The sequence below is a fragment of the Palaemon carinicauda genome, chromosome 40 (genome assembly GCF_036898095.1).
Source record: "Palaemon carinicauda isolate YSFRI2023 chromosome 40, ASM3689809v2, whole genome shotgun sequence".
NCBI classification, from domain to species: domain Eukaryota; kingdom Metazoa; phylum Arthropoda; class Malacostraca; order Decapoda; family Palaemonidae; genus Palaemon; species Palaemon carinicauda.
Genome location: NC_090764.1, coordinates 63,788,646 through 63,806,145, shown reverse-complemented (window position 1 = coordinate 63,806,145; position 17,500 = coordinate 63,788,646). Strand labels below are relative to the sequence as shown.

The following is a 17,500-nucleotide window of genomic DNA, read 5'->3' as shown; positions in this document are numbered from 1 at the left end:
TACCAAGTCAGGCAGGCCCAGTGCAGTCCCTGCTTAAACTATTCACATTCCAACGCATAAGTTACATGGCATTAGTATTAGTGATGAGTTTACGTACATCTTCCTTCCGTCTCCTCTACTGTGTTATGCAATAGATAATCAATACACAAGCAGCCATCTCTCAACGTGACAGACATAAACTGACAATAAGCGAGATTCGTTTTCTTACACCAGTAAACTGCAGATGAAGTATTGCACAATGATTTTGCTCTAATATTTGTTACTGTGCAAAAGAGTACCGCCTTATGATAGCTATAATGTGATGATATGATAATAAGTAATATAATAAAATCAATTGATAAAATGTAATATGATATAACAATATAATAATATGATATAATATATGACAGAAAATATGGCGGAAGCGAAAAATAAATAGTTAACCCCTAATGCTAATTTCTAATCTACACATTGAGAATAAAATAACAATCAAGGGAAAACACATAAGTCTCAAATGATTTTGCAACTTCTTTAATTAAAAAAAATACATATCAAAATGTCCTAAATAAGGCTGTATTTATCAGCTTAATCTTTAAATCAAACAGCGCCTGAATTATTACCTCAAATAATTTAATTATTTAATCTTGAATGACAAAGCCTAATTTGATATTCCGAGCCTGTTAACCTTTCAGTATTAGTTTTTCAGCATAAGTAAAAAGGTTTGAGCATCTTAACTTTTATTAGTTATTATAGATTTGTGTTTTTAGTGTTTTCCAATTGACGTTAACCTTTTCCCTTTTCTGGTTTTACTTTCCTATTAAGATACACGGCCTTCTCAAAGTGTTTCAATATGGCGGTTAAATGAAATTCTTTTTTATGCTAAATTTCCCCACATATCTATGATAATTCAGGACCTCGGCTCTTAGATCAAAATTCTTTTTTGATCGCATTCCGAGAGAGAGGAGAGAGAGAGAGAGAGAGAGAGAGAGAGAGAGAGAGAGAGAGAGAGAGAGAGAGAGAGCATATTGTCTTTATATTAAGTGACGATATCTTTTACTGGAAAGAAGGTAGGCAGTAGTTGTTCAGATTTCCCGTTAACTTGCAGATATATATATATATATATATATATATATATATATATATATATATATATATAGTATATATATATATATATATATATAATATATATATATATACATACATACATACATATTATATATATATATATATATATATATATATATATATATATTATATATATATATATATAATCTCAGCCGCAGCCGTTACTATTCCACTACAGAACAAGGGCCTCAGACATGTCCTTCAACTCGCGTCCGGTTATGGACTTTTCATGCCAGTTTATAAAAGAAAATTTTCTTAGCTCGTCAATCCATCGTCTTCTCTTCTTTCTCCTACTTCCTTTGCAATCTCTAAGGACCCATTCCGTTATTCTTAATGTCCATCTATTGTTCTGTCATTCTCATTATATGTCCTACCCATGTCCTTTTCTTTTTTCTTACTTTTGTTTCCTTTCGTATCCATGTTGCTCTTTTCTGTCTCTTAGTATTATTCCCATCATTCTTATTCTTTCCATCGCTCTTTGAGTTGTAACTAGTTTACGTTCTAAGGCTCTAGTAAAGCTCAAAGATTGTGAAGCATTCGTTATATATATATATATATATATATATATATATATATATATATTATATATATATAATATATATATATATATATATACACATACATACACACACGAGAGCACCGCTCATAATTTGAGTTTATCGCAGTTTTATAATAGGGTAGGTAAGCAGGTTGGGAGGCAGGTGACCGACAGCTGGTTAGCGGAGTTAAAAGCTCCTCGAGTGGGAAGAGCTGCCTCTCAACGGGACAGGTCAGTTCGTTGACCTCAACCCCATTCACTGACCATTTTGTATGATCACTATTATTATCATTACTAGCTATGATACAACCCTAGTTGGAAAACAGGATGCTATAAGCCCAAGGGCTCCAACAGAGATAAATAACTCGGTGATCAAAGAAAATTAGGAAATAAACTATAAGAGAAGTAATGAATATCTAAAATAAAATATTTTAAAAACACTAACAACGTTAAAACAGATCTTTCATATATAAACTATAAAATGAGACTTATGTCAGCCTGTTTAACATGAAAAAACATTCAACGAAATTTTGAACTTTTTGAAGTTCTATGGATTCAGCTATATGAAAAGGAAGATCATTCCACAACTAAGTCACAGCTGGAATAAAAGTTTTAGAATGTTGTGTAGTATTGAGCCTCATGATGGAGAAGGCCTGGCGATTAGAATTAACTGCATTCCTAGTATAACGAACTGGATGGTATACAGTGTAGTTTTCTCCTGTTACTTTCCCAGTCACACGTCTCTCTTGAACTCACCCCATTAGCTGATCATTTAGTATCACAATCTAGTTGTCTAGTGTGACTTCGCCAGTCACATTGACTACATCCCCAAAACTGAATAACCCTTCCATCTTTCTGGTTTAGCAACTCTTGTATATAAGGGGATGGGCGTATCTTCCCGAGGCGACGTTCACCTGATGAAGAAAATATCGGGTGACGATGGCCCCGGGAGCCAGAGGACGGGCAGCTTATGTCACCTTATAAGGGGACGTGAGGTATGGGTCGTTCCACTGAAGCCTTCCTTCCCTTTCTCTGGTCTTAGTAATGTCTTTCGATTGCTTTGTTCCCTCGCAAGATTTGAATAGCAATTAAGGTCTCCTTGTAGTTGGTTTCTTTCGATAAGGGTGAAGGTTTTAGATCATTTCTATTATATCAAGATGGACTTTAAATTTTTAGAAAAAAAAATTCCACTCACCAAATGTTCTCATTTTGATTCGTTTGAAACTAGGATCGAATAAAATCTTATTGAAGCGATCGTCAATATTGCTTCTTGGCAGCATTAATCTTATGGTTATGTATGGTTATGCCTTCTTAGCTTAATATTATGTTACTAGTTACGCCTTACGGAAATCGAACAAGAGATGGGAAGGCAAAAAAATGATCTAGATATAGCCTGGGGCTCCATTGGTCATGGAGCCAGAAAAAAAGGAGTCGTTAGCTCCTTGTGAGTCATTCAGGCCCTTTGGTTAGGGGCAGCTCAAGGAGGAACCTCCTTGGGGCAGCTTGCCAAAGGGGGAAGGGTTCGGCAGCAGAGGAAGAGGACTTGTTCCTAATGTCCAGTGGGCGGAGGACAACCACCACTGTCCTTACAGCTCTCTGGCAACTTCAACCTTTTTTCTTTATCGCCCGATTACTGATGATTTCTAGTTGTGTGGGCTGTTTACCGTTCTGACTTCGAGACAGGTCCGGCTACGAATTGCCCCCCCCCCTCTCTCTCTCTCTCTCTCTCTCTCTCTCTCTCTCTCTCTCTCTCTCTCTCTCTCTCTCTCTCTCTCTCTCTCTGCAATAGGTGGATATTTGCCAAGCATTCTTGATTCCTAAATTGTGGTTTTGTGAGAGACCTTATTACAGATGAAGTTGTGTGGGCTGTTTACCGTTCTTGCTTCGATAATTCTCTCTCTCTCTCTCTCTCTCTCTCTCTCTCTCTCTCTCTCTCTCTCTCTCTCTCTCTCCTCTCTCTCTCTCTCTCTCGATTCCTAAATTGTGGTTTTGTGAGAGACCCTATTACAGAAGAAGTGTGGGAGTAAAGAGCAGTTGTACTGGTTTTTGTCGGCCGCTTTACACACTTCAACAACGAGTTGTTTTGAAGAACAAACTCTTAAAATCAAGTGGTTTGCAAATTTTCCCCGGGGAAATTATACACTTCTATCAGTTTTCTGTTTATTTCTCAAGAAAAAAGTATTAGATTACTTATTTCCTTGCCCTTTAAAGAACATAACCTGACCCCATTTGATCAATATACAGAGATCCTTATTTTGCAGTTTGCAAAACTTTAAGCAACGTCATGTTGCCATGGGAGAAGTCAGCCTCATCTGGGGTCCATTGTTGAAGACAGAGAGAGAGAGAGAGAGAGAGAGAGAGAGAGAGAGAGAGAGAGAGAGAGAGAGAGAGAGAGAGGTTCTCAAGGGTAGACTAGTTGCACCCTTCCAAGCAATGCAATGCCTGACACCATCTCTGCTTGAAGTGAAAGTTGTTTATGAATTCTATGCGGGTTTTTCCTCTTTTTCCCTCTTATTTGTCATCTCTCTCTCTCTCTCTCTCTCTCTCTCTCTCTCTCTCTCTCTCTCTCTCTCTCTCTCTCTCTTTTGTATAACACGTCCAATATTGCTATTTGCCTATTCCTAGACTAGTGATCTTATATACTTTATTTTCATTATGTTTACTTGTAAATGCCACATACAAAATCCCTCGAGATAAGATATCGAAAGTACTAAATTGGATCCCTCTCTAGTTAAGGCTTATTTTACCTTTGCCTACACATACACCGAATAGTCTGGCCTATCCTTTACACATCCTCCTTTGTCCTCATGCACCTGACAATACTAAGATTACCAAACAGTTCTTCCTTCAAGGGATTAACTACTGCAGTGTAATTGTTCAGTGGCTACTTTCCTCTTGTTAAGGGTAGAAGAGACTCTTTAGCAATGGTAAGCAGCTCTTCTAGGACACTCCAAAATCAAACCATTGTTCTCTAGTCTTGAGTAGTGCCATAGCCTCTGTTCTATGGACTTACACTGTCATGGGCTAGATTTCTCTTGCTTGAGGGTACACTCAGGCACACTATTCTATGTTTTCTTATTTTCTTTCCTCACTGGGCTTTTTTCCCTGTTGGAGCCCTTGGGCTATTATCATCTCGCTTTTCCAACCAGAGTTGTAGCTTAAGTAGTAAGGGAAAGACATCAGGGTTGCTATACTATAAGCCTGAAACTGCAGAGATGGTGTTGATGTGTGACTGAGCGGATGGCCAGCATTTCTGGTGGAAGCAAATCCTCAAAAGGACTGGGTTAGAGGAATCATTATTCCATTTATAGATGAAGGGGCGATAGAGACAAATGGACCAATTATAGGAGCGTAACATTACTTAGCATACCAAGGAAATATAGTAGGATTTGGATTTAGCAAGTTGTTCTGATACTGGGGGAACATCTAAGAGAAGACCAACGGAAGCTTACACAATAAAGAGAGTTCATTATGGAACAGTATTCTAGAAGTTTTATTCCAGCTGTGATCAAGTTATGGAAAAGTTGAATCGGTGGAACTTCAAAACTTCAAACTTAAAGTAAATGTACTTAAGTTGAACAGGCCGACATAATTCTCTTTAGAATTTAGTAACTTTAATGTTGTTACTGTTCTTAAAATATTCTACATTACTTATTCATTTAATGTCATAAGATATGCACTTAAAAAGACTACTTAGAATTGCCAATTGTGTGCCCGAGACAGTAACCTTTGGGTTGCTCTTAATCGATCAAGAGCTAGAATAAAAAAAAAAAAAAAAAAAAAAAAAAAAAAAAAAAAAAAAAAAAAAAAAAAAAAAAAAAAATAATATATAATAATAATAATAAGTCTATACAGCTTCTCCTCACTATCACCAATCAGAATAGTGCTGCCTGGAAACCTATAACTCTTAATATTTTTGTTTGTTGTTACCCCGGTACATCCAGTACCCCTTACAGACGGGTGGACTTTGGCGACAGACAGAGGCCGAAAACGATCCAAGATATCCTCAGCCTAGTACTGTATCACTCAGACATCCTCATTGGCCAGCGGTTCGGAAAATTCCTATAACACATTAGCAGGTTTAAAGTAGGAACCCAGTTAGGGAATATATATATATATATATATATATATATATATATATATTATATATATATATATATATTATATATATATATATATATATATATATATATATATATATATATATATATATATATTTCTTCTTTGTATCTTTTCCCACTTCTATGTGGGGTCGATGTTTCTGGTCAGCTACCCTTAAGAATTTTAGCTTCATATACTGACGCATTATAACAAAACTGGAAAGGAAGTTATATTTTTCCAGTCTCTTACCAATTCCAGATACTAATAGCATGTATCCCAACCAATTCTAGACATTAAATATATTTCCCAACCCATTCCAGATATCAATTGTATATTTCCCAATCAATTCTAGATAACAAATGCATAATTCCCAACCAATTTCAGTTATTAATAGCATATATCCCAACCCATTCCAGATATTTAATGCATATTTCCCAACCAATTCTAGATATCTAATGCATATATCCCAATAAATTCCAGATATCTAATGCATATATCCCGACCCATTCCAGATATCAAATGTATATTTGCCAACCATTCCAGATATTATTAGCATATATCCCAACCCATACTAGATATCAAATGCATATTTCCCAACCAATTCCAGATGTCATTTGCATATTTCTCAACTCATTCCAAATATCATTAGTACATGTCCCAACCAATTCCAAATATCATTAACACATGTCCGAACTAATTCCAGATAACAATTGCACATGTCCTAACCAATTCCAAATATCATTAACACATGTCCGAACTAATTCCAGATAACAATTACACATGTCCCAACCGATTCGGGGTATGAATTGCATATTTCCCAAAGCCTGACCTTCCCGATACCATTTGATACAGGCCCTTCTTATATCCTTGGGAGAAGGATGTCGGACGTTTCTCATAAATTCGAACACCGATAAAAAATTATCAAAAGGTAGAATATAAAAAGAGCTATGCCCTGCTCTAGAACTGGGTGGCGAGAATTGTGGACGACCTTGCAGCGCCCATATTAGACTAGGGCGGAGTATCAAGTGGGCGGGGGTGAGGCCAGTGTATCTGCACAAAGGCGCCATCGCCAGTAGCCTCTACTTTAGTTGTATTCGTTAACACTGTAAGATGTTGTAACATTCGTTACAGTGTCTACCCAAACCTCTCCATCTAAATAAGTCAAAGCATTGTTGAAAAGACATACGGAGGCATGTCCTGTGTCTTACTACTCATGTATATACATTTATGCATACAATAATACTGATTATTTTTATTATTATTATTATTATTATTATTATTATTATTATTATTATTATTATTATTATCAGCTAAGATCCAACCTTAGTTGAAAAAGAAGGATGCTATAATTATGCCCAAGGGCTCCAAGAGATGAAAATAGTCCAGTGAGGAAAGGAAATACATGAACTACAAGAGAAGTAATCAACAATTAAAATCAAATATTTTAAGAACAGTAGCATCACTAAAAAAGATCTTTCATATATAAACTATATAAAATACATGTCAGTCTGTTCAACATAAAAACATTTGCTACACATTTGAACTTTTGAATATATATTCCCTACCCATTTGTCAATATGAAACGAAAATATTTATGATGATCTAACATGTAGAAAATGTACACAAAGAATAAGATACATTTAAAAAAAAAAAAAAAAAAAAAAAAAAAAAAAAAAAAAAAAAAAAAAAAAAAAAAAAAAAAAAAAAAAAGGTAAAACTGAAAGATGAGTGTATTACTTGAAGATCAATTGATTGTATGTTGTATATTCTATAACAGCTTTTCTTTTTGTTTATTCCCAACAGAGAAATGCGGTTATTGATATCACTAGGCTTAACGCTGCTCATCGGCGGAACATGGGCTCAACATTCATGTAAGCATAAACTCTACCATGATCTTCGTTGATGTAAATCTACCAATTTAAAGAGACCACGACACTTTGCACTGATAGGAGTGTTTGCTCATAAAAACGTAGTTATTATATCTAAAATTATAAGCAAAATATGAAGCTTGCATTGAATGTGGTATACCATGAATTGTTCCAATTCTAGAAATGCATATTTCCCAAACCATTCCAGATATCAAAGGCACATTTCCCAACCCATTCCAGATATCAAATGCATATTTCCCAACCCATTCCAGATTTCAAATGCATATTTCCCAACTTATTCCAGATATCAAATGCATATTTCCCAACTCATTCCAGATATCAAATGCATATTTCCCAACCCATTCCAGATATCAAATGCATATTTCCCAACCCATTCCAGATATCAAATGCATATTTCCCAACCCATTCCAGATATCAAATGCATATATCCCAACCCATTCCAGATATGAGCTCTTTGCATTTATAGGAGTGTTTGTTCATAACAACGTAGTTATTATATTTCAAATTATATGTAAAATATTTAGCTTGCACTAAATGTAGTATACCATGAATTATTCCAGCTGGAATCTTTGTAAACCCATGGATATCTTTTTGTATTCTTTAAAATTCACTATTTCCAAGTTGTATTATTTGTTGTCTTATTGCTGGATATAACTTATCACGTAGTGGTCTAAAGTGTCTTAACTCTTTTGATTCAATTTCTACTAAATAAATCTACCTTGGGCAGTTATTCTGGCTAATAAGGCAGAAATGAGGAAAAAGAGCAAATTGAAGGAGAGTAATTTCAAAAGTAAACCTACTATAGTCAATTTTTTTTAAGTGGCAGATTTGCACCGACTCGCAGGGGTGCCCTTTTAGCTCGGAAATGTTTCCTTTAAGCTGATTGGTCGGTGGTATTTGGACAAAAATAATTCCGACCAATCAGGTACTAGGAAAATTTCCGAGCTAAAAGGGCACCCCTGCGAGTCAGTGCAAATCTTCCTCACTAAAAAACACTGACAATAGATCTTGTTTTGAAGATGTGCGCAGGTTTATTGTTATCACTGATGTTTTGATATATTATTTGTAAGACATAACATTTTGCAATCTTTTGGGCAGTTATCACCATCGACAGTGCCACAGACTTACTTGCACTACCTAGTGATCATCATACTGACACCGACATAGAACAAGAGTCAGTGGAATCCATTGCTCATATGCTGCCTTCTAAAACTGAAGATTTTAGTGATCCTAATGTGTCAACATTTAATTTACCTTTTGGAGTAAGATTACCTGGATATGAACAAATTCAGTATGCATATGGCTACCAAATACCTGTGAGACATAAAGCACAGACAGTGCAGAGTGTAAGCTTACCAAGAAACATTTTGGTTACTAATGCTCCAGCTATTGTAGACCGTTCATCAGATGAGCTGAAAGCTATGCAAATAGTAACAAAGGAACCAGCAACGCCAACAACAGACCTGGTAGAAAAGATAACATCATCCCTAACCACGAATCCCACTAATTCTTGGTTAAATTCAACATATTTTCCACAATTTCTCGATCTGAGTCTCTCTCCCCCGAGGGTCGAACTTGTACCTGCTGCGAAAATAACACAGCCAACTGAATCACATCACCAACCAGAACTTAAGGTCAAAACGGAAACTGTTTTACCATCTCTACAAACAGGTTATTTACCTCCAGAGATAGAATTCCCAAGAGAACAGTCTCCTCCTCCACCTGCACCACCCAATTCATATCTTCCTCCAAATCCGGACCCTGGAGTAGAAATGAATGAATCGGAAGGTTTTGTCCTCAAATCAGATCCTTTACTGAATATTGCTAAAACTGATGCCAATCCTCCTTTACCTGAGAGTTCATATCTGCCTCCTAAACCTAGCTCAACATTTAAGGCTGGAAAGAATGAATCTAGTCCTCCTTTAGTTGAGACCTCATATTTACCTCCTAAACCTGATTCCATATTGAAGGTTGATGATAAATCTGATCATCCATTGCCTGATAATTCATACTTACCGCCTAAAACTGACTTTGCTGTTAAGGAAAATCCATCTACCACAATTCCAGACATAAATTTATTACCTGAACAAGTTACAGAAAACCAAGTTACGTCTCTTCCGCCCAACGAAAATACCAATTCTCTACACGAATATCCTCACGGTATACCCAATAAGCCTTTAATTCTTGTTCCTATTTCATCTCTACCTAATGAAGTAATTGAAGAACAAGAATATTATCCGCTAAGGTTTGCTGGAGAAAATAGAAATCCTCCTCCTACTGGGGTAATTGGAGAGCAAGAAGATCATCCTGTAAGATTTGCTGGAGGAAATAGAAATCCTCCTCCTACTGGGGTAATTGGAGAGCACCAAGATCATCCTGTAAGATTTGTTGGAGAAAATAGAAATCCTCCTCCTACTGGGGTAATTGGAGAGCACCAAGATCATCCTGTAAGATTTGCTGGAGGAAATAGAAATCCTCCTCCTACTGGGGTAATTGGAGAGCACCAAGATCATCCTGTAAGATTTGTTGGAGAAAATAGAAATCCTCCTCCTACTGGGGTAATTGGAGAGCAAGATCATCATGTAAGATTTGTTGGAGAAAATAGAAATCCTCCTCCAACTGGGGTAATTGGAGAGCAACAAGATCATCCTGTAAGATTTGTTGGAGAAAATAGAAATCCTCCTCCTACTGGGGTAATTGGAGAGCACCAAGATCATCCTGTAAGATTTGTTGGAGAAAATAGAAATCCTCCTCCTACTGGGGTAATTGGAGAGCACCAAGATCATCCTGTAAGATTTGTTGGAGAAAACAGAAATCCTCCTCCTACTGGGGTAATTGGAGAGCAAGAAGATCATCCTGTAAGATTTGTTGGAGAAAACAGAAATCCTCCTCCTAATGGGGTAATTGGAGAGCAAGAAGATCATCCTGTAAGATTTGTTGGAGAAAATAGAAATCCTCCTCCTACTGGGGTAATTGGAGAGCAAGATCATCCTGTAAGATTTGTTGGAGAAAATAGAAATCCTCCTCCTACTGGGGTAATTGGAGAGCAACAAAATCATCCTGTAAGATTTGTTGGAGAAAACAGAAATCCTCCTCCTACTGGGGTAATTGGAGAGCAAAAAGATCATCCTGTAAGATTTGTTGGAGAAAATAGAAATCCTCCTCCTACTGGGGTAATTGGAGAGCAACAAGATCATCCTGTAAGATTTGTTGGAGAAAATAGAAATCCTCCTCCTACTGGGGTAATTGGAGAGCAAGATCATCTTCCTGTAAGATTTGTTGGAGAAAATATAAATCGTCCTCCTACTGGGGTAACTGCAGAATCTAAAGCTCCACTCCTAAAATTTGTAGTGGGCCACATAAACCCAGAAAAAATCAAGCCTATACGTGAACACACCGATATTCCTCCATTAGCAGTTGTCACTGAGACAGAAACCACTGTTATAAGAGCCCACGCCAAACAACCATCATTGCACCCAATTGGTGTCATCAGTGAAACCACAGATAATTCTGTTAAAGCTCATGGTTATCCTAAACCGGTAGTTGTTGCTGCAACTCCTAAAGATAATGCAGTTTGTACTCAAAATCATGATTGCAATGAAGAGGAAATATGTATGGATGGCATATGCATAAATGCTTGTATTATAGCCACGGGGTTATGCATAGGCAATGCTTTTTGCCATGCAAAGCAACACATTCCAGGTTGTGTTTGCCCTGACATGTTCATTGCCGTCACCCTTAAAGGTAATAAACAGGATCAGTATGATTGCATGCCCATGATGATGATGGGTATTGATAGTAACAGACGACATAGAATTACCCAAGGAAGCACCTACTCGGGTAATAGGTACCCACAGCCAATAGCAAACCATCATCAGAACTTCAACTTCATCTCCTTACCTCCAATTGGGGTCCTGAGTAAGCTGCAGTTTAAGCATGGGCCAATTTCGCATGAATGAAATTGACCTCAGTCGACTTTACTTACCCATCTACTTTTTTTTACCTTTTCAGCATTTCCGTTTGCTCCCCTGGTGCCTGTGGCCCCACTCGCTGTGTTCCGTAAGCACCGTTGCCTTCTTTATATATGATGCATGTCGTATTGACTGCTTGATCTCACTAGAAATGGCGGTACTGTGAAGACCGAACTAAAGTCAAACCTGGATATTTATATGTATCCTCTAAGTCCTTGAGGCATATATAACTGGTCATGCATCTCTGTGATATGCTATTACTCTGACATGAAGCTACATAGATGCTAACTACTGGCACGATCTTAACTAATCTAGCTGGAAAAGAAGCACTTCAATAATATCATCTGCATGCTACTTGAACTAGGCTAATGTCTTCAAAGGCATTTGCAAATGATCTCCCTAATACCTGTGTATGAAGATGGAACTAATAAACTGTTACATTTCATACCACTCTTATGCATCAAGATTTAAATGCAAGACAATATATTAGAATACTTCTACTAGCAGAGCTAGTACTCTATAGACTTGATCATTTATTCATATATTTTCTATCAAAATAATTCTTCGGTATTCTGTCCTGTGGGGAGACTTTAAACTAACATCTCACAGGAAATCCTTTCATAACCAGTGAGATATACTGTTTGGAACTATAGCACAGAAGTTTTTATCAAACCTCTTTCTAGCCTGTCATCGTCCTGATTGTGACTTATGCACTACTTTTCTAGAAAAACATTAACTAAAAAATCTTTCAAGGAAAAGAAGATCACTAAGTTCTGTAAGTCTCAATTTTGGTGTCTTAAGCACCCTTGATTCTTTCTTGGGTGCATGTTTGTATTCTATTGACTTTTAGATGTTAACTATACTCATATCTGACCAGTTTTACAATCATATCACTAGACTAACCTCAACCTTCGTGACATTTCACTGTGGATGCCACACACTTATACAGGTGTCTATTAATAACTCATTCCTTTTCAGACCAAAGTTATTATTTACTTGGTGCTTACTTTACTGATTTTTTCTACATGCATTTATTTCTCCTGCTACCGTTTATTATGGTAATTTGCACGCATAACATGAAATCAAGAAATAGATTGGCAAGCGTCTATGTAACATAATATTTGTTTAGCACTCAAAAAGTGGCTTGTTATTTAGTTAGCATTAAAGGCATGAGGAATTGTTTCTATACCTTTCTTTCATTATGCACCCATTAAGTACTGGCCGTGATAATTTCACAGCACATGCGCATAGAAATCGGGTTAGACATAGGCCTAGCACTCAGGATAACCATTTGACCATGGCGATGCTCGCACTAGAAAAAGCTTACGAATAACAATATCACGTCACTTGCGGCACACAGCAAAACTCGAATTGTTTCTTTCAATTCTAAAGATACCATACGTGTATGCAACTCAACATATCAATTCATTTTATAAAACCAGGAGAAGCATCTTAAGATTTTAGTGACACAGGGTAACATGGCATACCAATGGGGACTTCCTTTTTTCCAGCTGCTCTGTCCCCAAATCCTAAACCACTAAACTGTAACCGACTTCTTACAGTCAATTCTTTTAATGAGGCGAATTTGCACTGACTTGCAGGGGTGACCTTTTAACTTGGAAAAGTTTCCTAATCACTGATTGGTAGGACAAAATAATTCTAACCAGTAAGCTAGTAGGAATCTTTTTCTAGCCAAAAAGGCACCCCTACGAGTCAGTGCAAATGCATCTCATTAAAAAAATTAGTATAGTGAACAACTCAGCATAGGATGTGTCGGTGTAGCTTAATTCTACTCATTTCATTATCCATGATTAATACCGTTAGAAAAAACTAAATCTTCTCATATAGAATTATATTAATTGGTACAAACCATTAATAGTTATGCAATTAATCATAGATAAGAATTCAGCCTTATGTCTAAAACGAATATTCAGCATGTGGAATTCGTTAACTGAATATAGTTAATTGGCCCGATTGTTTTCCTTTAATATCGCAATAAGAAGTGCTTTCATGCGAATAATAAACAGAAAAATTACTCCAAGCAATCGTTGAAAATTAAGAAGTTTATTTCAAAACTAATAATGAGCAATATCATGACCTGAAATAAGTATAACATCATAATAATGATAATTACTTATTGTATTTCACAAATCAGTACTTAATTCAAAATTTTTTCTCCTACGACTTCAACAGCCGAAAGGGGCATTTCTCAGGGCCGCATAACAACGAGTGGTATTCGCCAAAACTCATTCAGTGGCGATGCATGCAGTCCCTCGCCTTGCGGTCCCAATACAAGGTGTCAAGTAAGTCCTAGAGGCATTGCTCTCTGCAGATGTCTCGATGACTTTGTCCCTGATGGAAACACGATCAATGGATGCAAACCTCAGTGCACCATGTGAGTATTACAGTTCACATAGACTGAACATCAAATTAAAAATGATACATAAAAATACTCAAATAGTGCATTCCCCATAATATTTCTTATTTTATTTGTTTCCACAATTCACAAAGATTATAAGGTTAAATGTATTTTCTGTACTTTCAACAGTGATGACGACTGCCCCGATGATTATCGCTGCCGAGCAACCAAATGCGTACGTGTCTGCGTCCAGGGTGCTTGTGGTACCAATGCTGATTGCGATTCCCGCAACCACAGGCCTATCTGTAAATGCCCTAACGGCTATCGAGGGGATCCACACATTACCTGCTCAAGGGACCGTGAGTAGACCTCTTGTATCTTCTTATTCTCTCCATTGCCTGTTACTTTCAAGCAAGGGCTTTCAAATTATGTTCAAAGTTGTTTCTGAATTCACATTGCACTCTGCCGCATGTAATGAGCAATGCATTTCCTATTATTCTGAAGTAATATTTTGTATTCTAGAACCTGAAGTCAAAGTAGCTCCACCTGCACCTCCATTAGACCCATGCTCACCAAACCCTTGTGGTATCGCCGCTGACTGCCGCACTCGTGGTGATCGACCTGTGTGTACTTGCCCTATTGGATACGAAGGAGACCCCCTTGTCAACTGCCGCAGAGGAGAGTGCATTGGTAAGTAATACTATCTACTCGACGCAATTTTACACCTCTACAGAAAGTTTGCTAGTGGGATATTTTCATATAAAAAAACAGATTTGCAAAATGTGGGGTTTTATTCAGTAATACTACCCTAGAAAACTTATAATTTTGTAAACATTCATATCTAAAAGATATAAAAATTGAACTTAAAACTATTGCTACTTTTTATGTCTGAAGTTGCACACTCCCATTCTGGATGTCTGGTGCAGTTGGACACAGGAATTCCAGGTAAACATTACTGTGAAGAAGTGCACCTAACCACGCCCTTAGTGCTCGGCGAGCTCCTATGTTTAGCCCTGCCCACCACTTTTACCATATCTCCTTCCACTATCTGTTTGGTTACTCACCACAAAGGAAGGGTGTGACAGGGTGTACTTATTGGAAGCAAAGTGTGTCAGGAACTCTTGTTCCTGTTCTTACACCCCTGGAGCCCAAAAATGCAAAGCATTTCTTGATTCCGGGTTTTATGTGGCTGTGCTCCAATCCTGGATTTTGCGTATGTAGAACACAGCAAACTATAGGTTACAAGCAAATGTCTTGTACCTATGCTAACTTCCTAGATTATATATAGGGAATGTAGAACGTGGTCTTCTGTGTCTATTTAACCTTTTGAGTTCATTCTTAATAAAAATATTAACAAGATTTAAGATTTTCTAAGTCAAGGTATGATGCATATCTTCTAGCAAAATATTCATTTAAAAAAAAAAATCGTTACTAATGTATTTTTCTAGAGAGATTGATATAATTTAGAAACCCTATCACAAAATTACATTTTAGTCAAATCAAACCGACAAAGAATTCTATTAAGAAAAAAGTATTATTTATCTAATCTAAGCAACCTATTTAGAGTTTGGGCTAGATATCTAGTCAACAGCATACTATGTTCATACTGTTTCTGAGCCACAGGGAATGTAGCATAAACACTAGACACTGAAATTGACGCATAAAACCTGAAACTGGCTATGGTCTATGTACATAGAATCCAGAAATGTAGAAAAGATGCTAGAAACATGACATCCTATAAGCCCCTCCTGCTGAATATGCAGATTTTTGGGGAGTATCCTCTGGCTAGTGAATAACCAGAAAATATCTATTCTAATCTCAAATATTCAAGTTTTGAGCTAACAATATCAAGAGATGATGTCAACAATGACCAGAATCATGCTACTGTTGTAATACATGGGCTATTGGCATTATAAATTTTGTTATCATAAACACCTCATACAACAATAAAACTAGATAAATTTACGGTAATATAAACTTTTTTTTTCTTTTTTGCAGAGACTAATGACTGCCCAAGCCACCGAGTGTGCCAGAAACTCCGCTGCATTGATCCCTGTCAAGAAGGTATCTGTGGCTCTGGATCTGAATGCGTCGTCAGGAACCACCAGCCCATCTGCTCTTGCCCCAGAGGATTTACTGGTGATCCTTTCGTCAACTGCAGGAGATTTGACCCTCGTTAGTAACGATTACACTTGCATTTTTGGTTTCATAATAGTGCTTAATATATACATCATCATCATCATCAGCCATTACTAGTCCACTGCAGAGCAGAGGACTTGTCCTTCCACTCCTAAGAGGACTATGACATGTCTTTCCACTCCTCTCTGTTTATGGTCTACCTACGCCAGTTCATTCACTCTTTTTTCATGAATTGATTTCCTTGTTATAGGGCTAGCACATCTGGAAGCAGAAAACCTCTCCTGACCAAATATGGCAGCTGATATTGTGCTGTTAAAACTGAATGACTATCATTGATACTTGATATAATTATTCATTATTCGCTCATGATGCAACAGAACAAAATTTTGTAAGCAATGATCGTTACATTTAATTTGTTAACTAAAGGCTTAAACTTGGACAATTTTTATACTAAAAGACAATTTGGATATAGATGGAGAATGAAACGTTTGAGCTTATTTGATATAAACTCGACGACTAAGGGAACAACTAATAGAAACATTCAAAATTCTTAAAGGAATAATAATGTAGACAACAGCATCTTCATGCTTAGCACAAATTAGTCGAGGTTTAAAAGATAAAAACTGGAATTGATAAGATACAACACCACTCAATGTGGACATTTCTTTACATACAAAATAGCAAATACATGGAACAGACTTCCAGCGGATGTATTAAACAGTAACATTGTAAAAAAGAGTTCGAGAATATGTTAGACAAGATCATAAAAACTCTCTAAACATGTAGACTAAATCACTCTACCAAAGAGCAAACGGAGTCCCCACAGATGGAATAAAAAGTCTTTGAGACATCCAAAATCTTTGTAACTCTAAGAGTAATCCAATCTCCCGTTTTTCCAGAGGAATTGTGTAACCCGACGCCCTGTGGACGAAACACCAACTGCAAGGTGAGAAACGAACGCGCTGTCTGCTCTTGCATCGACAATTACATTGGAAACCCTCTTACCGGATGCCGCCCCGAATGTGTCTCCGATGCAGACTGCCCAGGTGGCCAATTGGCCTGCAGGAATAACATGTAAGGTTTTACCTTCTCTTGCTAATAACACTGTACCATTTTTTTTGTCTACACAATCACTTTAAAAGAAGAATAGGATGGTGATCAAGATGTTAAATATTTTCTGTAATAAGTTTCGTCCTAATCTCTGAAAATGAACAAAAGGGTTGTGATGGCTTATTGGAAGCGTCCCTGCTTAGTGTTTGCCGGAATGGAGTTCGTGACTTGCTCAAACTCTAGTTTCTTGTAGTGTCAGTAACCTTTCCGTCCTTGTGAGCTATGAATGGGAGGTTTGGAGGACCCTATAGATCTACCTGCTGAGCCATCAACAGCCATTGCCCTACCT

The 17,500-nt window shown here is 37.1% G+C and overlaps 1 protein-coding gene across 1 annotated transcript in view; it reads left to right on the top strand.

The window, feature by feature from the left end:
* Positions 1-17,500, top strand: part of LOC137631940 (uncharacterized) — a 53,543-nt gene that overhangs the window by 33,267 nt on the left and 2,776 nt on the right. The window contains exons 3-9 of the mRNA XM_068363939.1: positions 7,521-7,614; positions 8,731-11,550; positions 13,797-13,998; positions 14,152-14,321; positions 14,485-14,652; positions 15,961-16,137; positions 17,001-17,175. Of these exons, the coding sequence (XP_068220040.1) occupies positions 7,521-7,614; positions 8,731-11,550; positions 13,797-13,998; positions 14,152-14,321; positions 14,485-14,652; positions 15,961-16,137; positions 17,001-17,175 (3,806 nt within the window). The remainder of the gene's footprint in view (positions 1-7,520; positions 7,615-8,730; positions 11,551-13,796; positions 13,999-14,151; positions 14,322-14,484; positions 14,653-15,960; positions 16,138-17,000; positions 17,176-17,500) is intronic.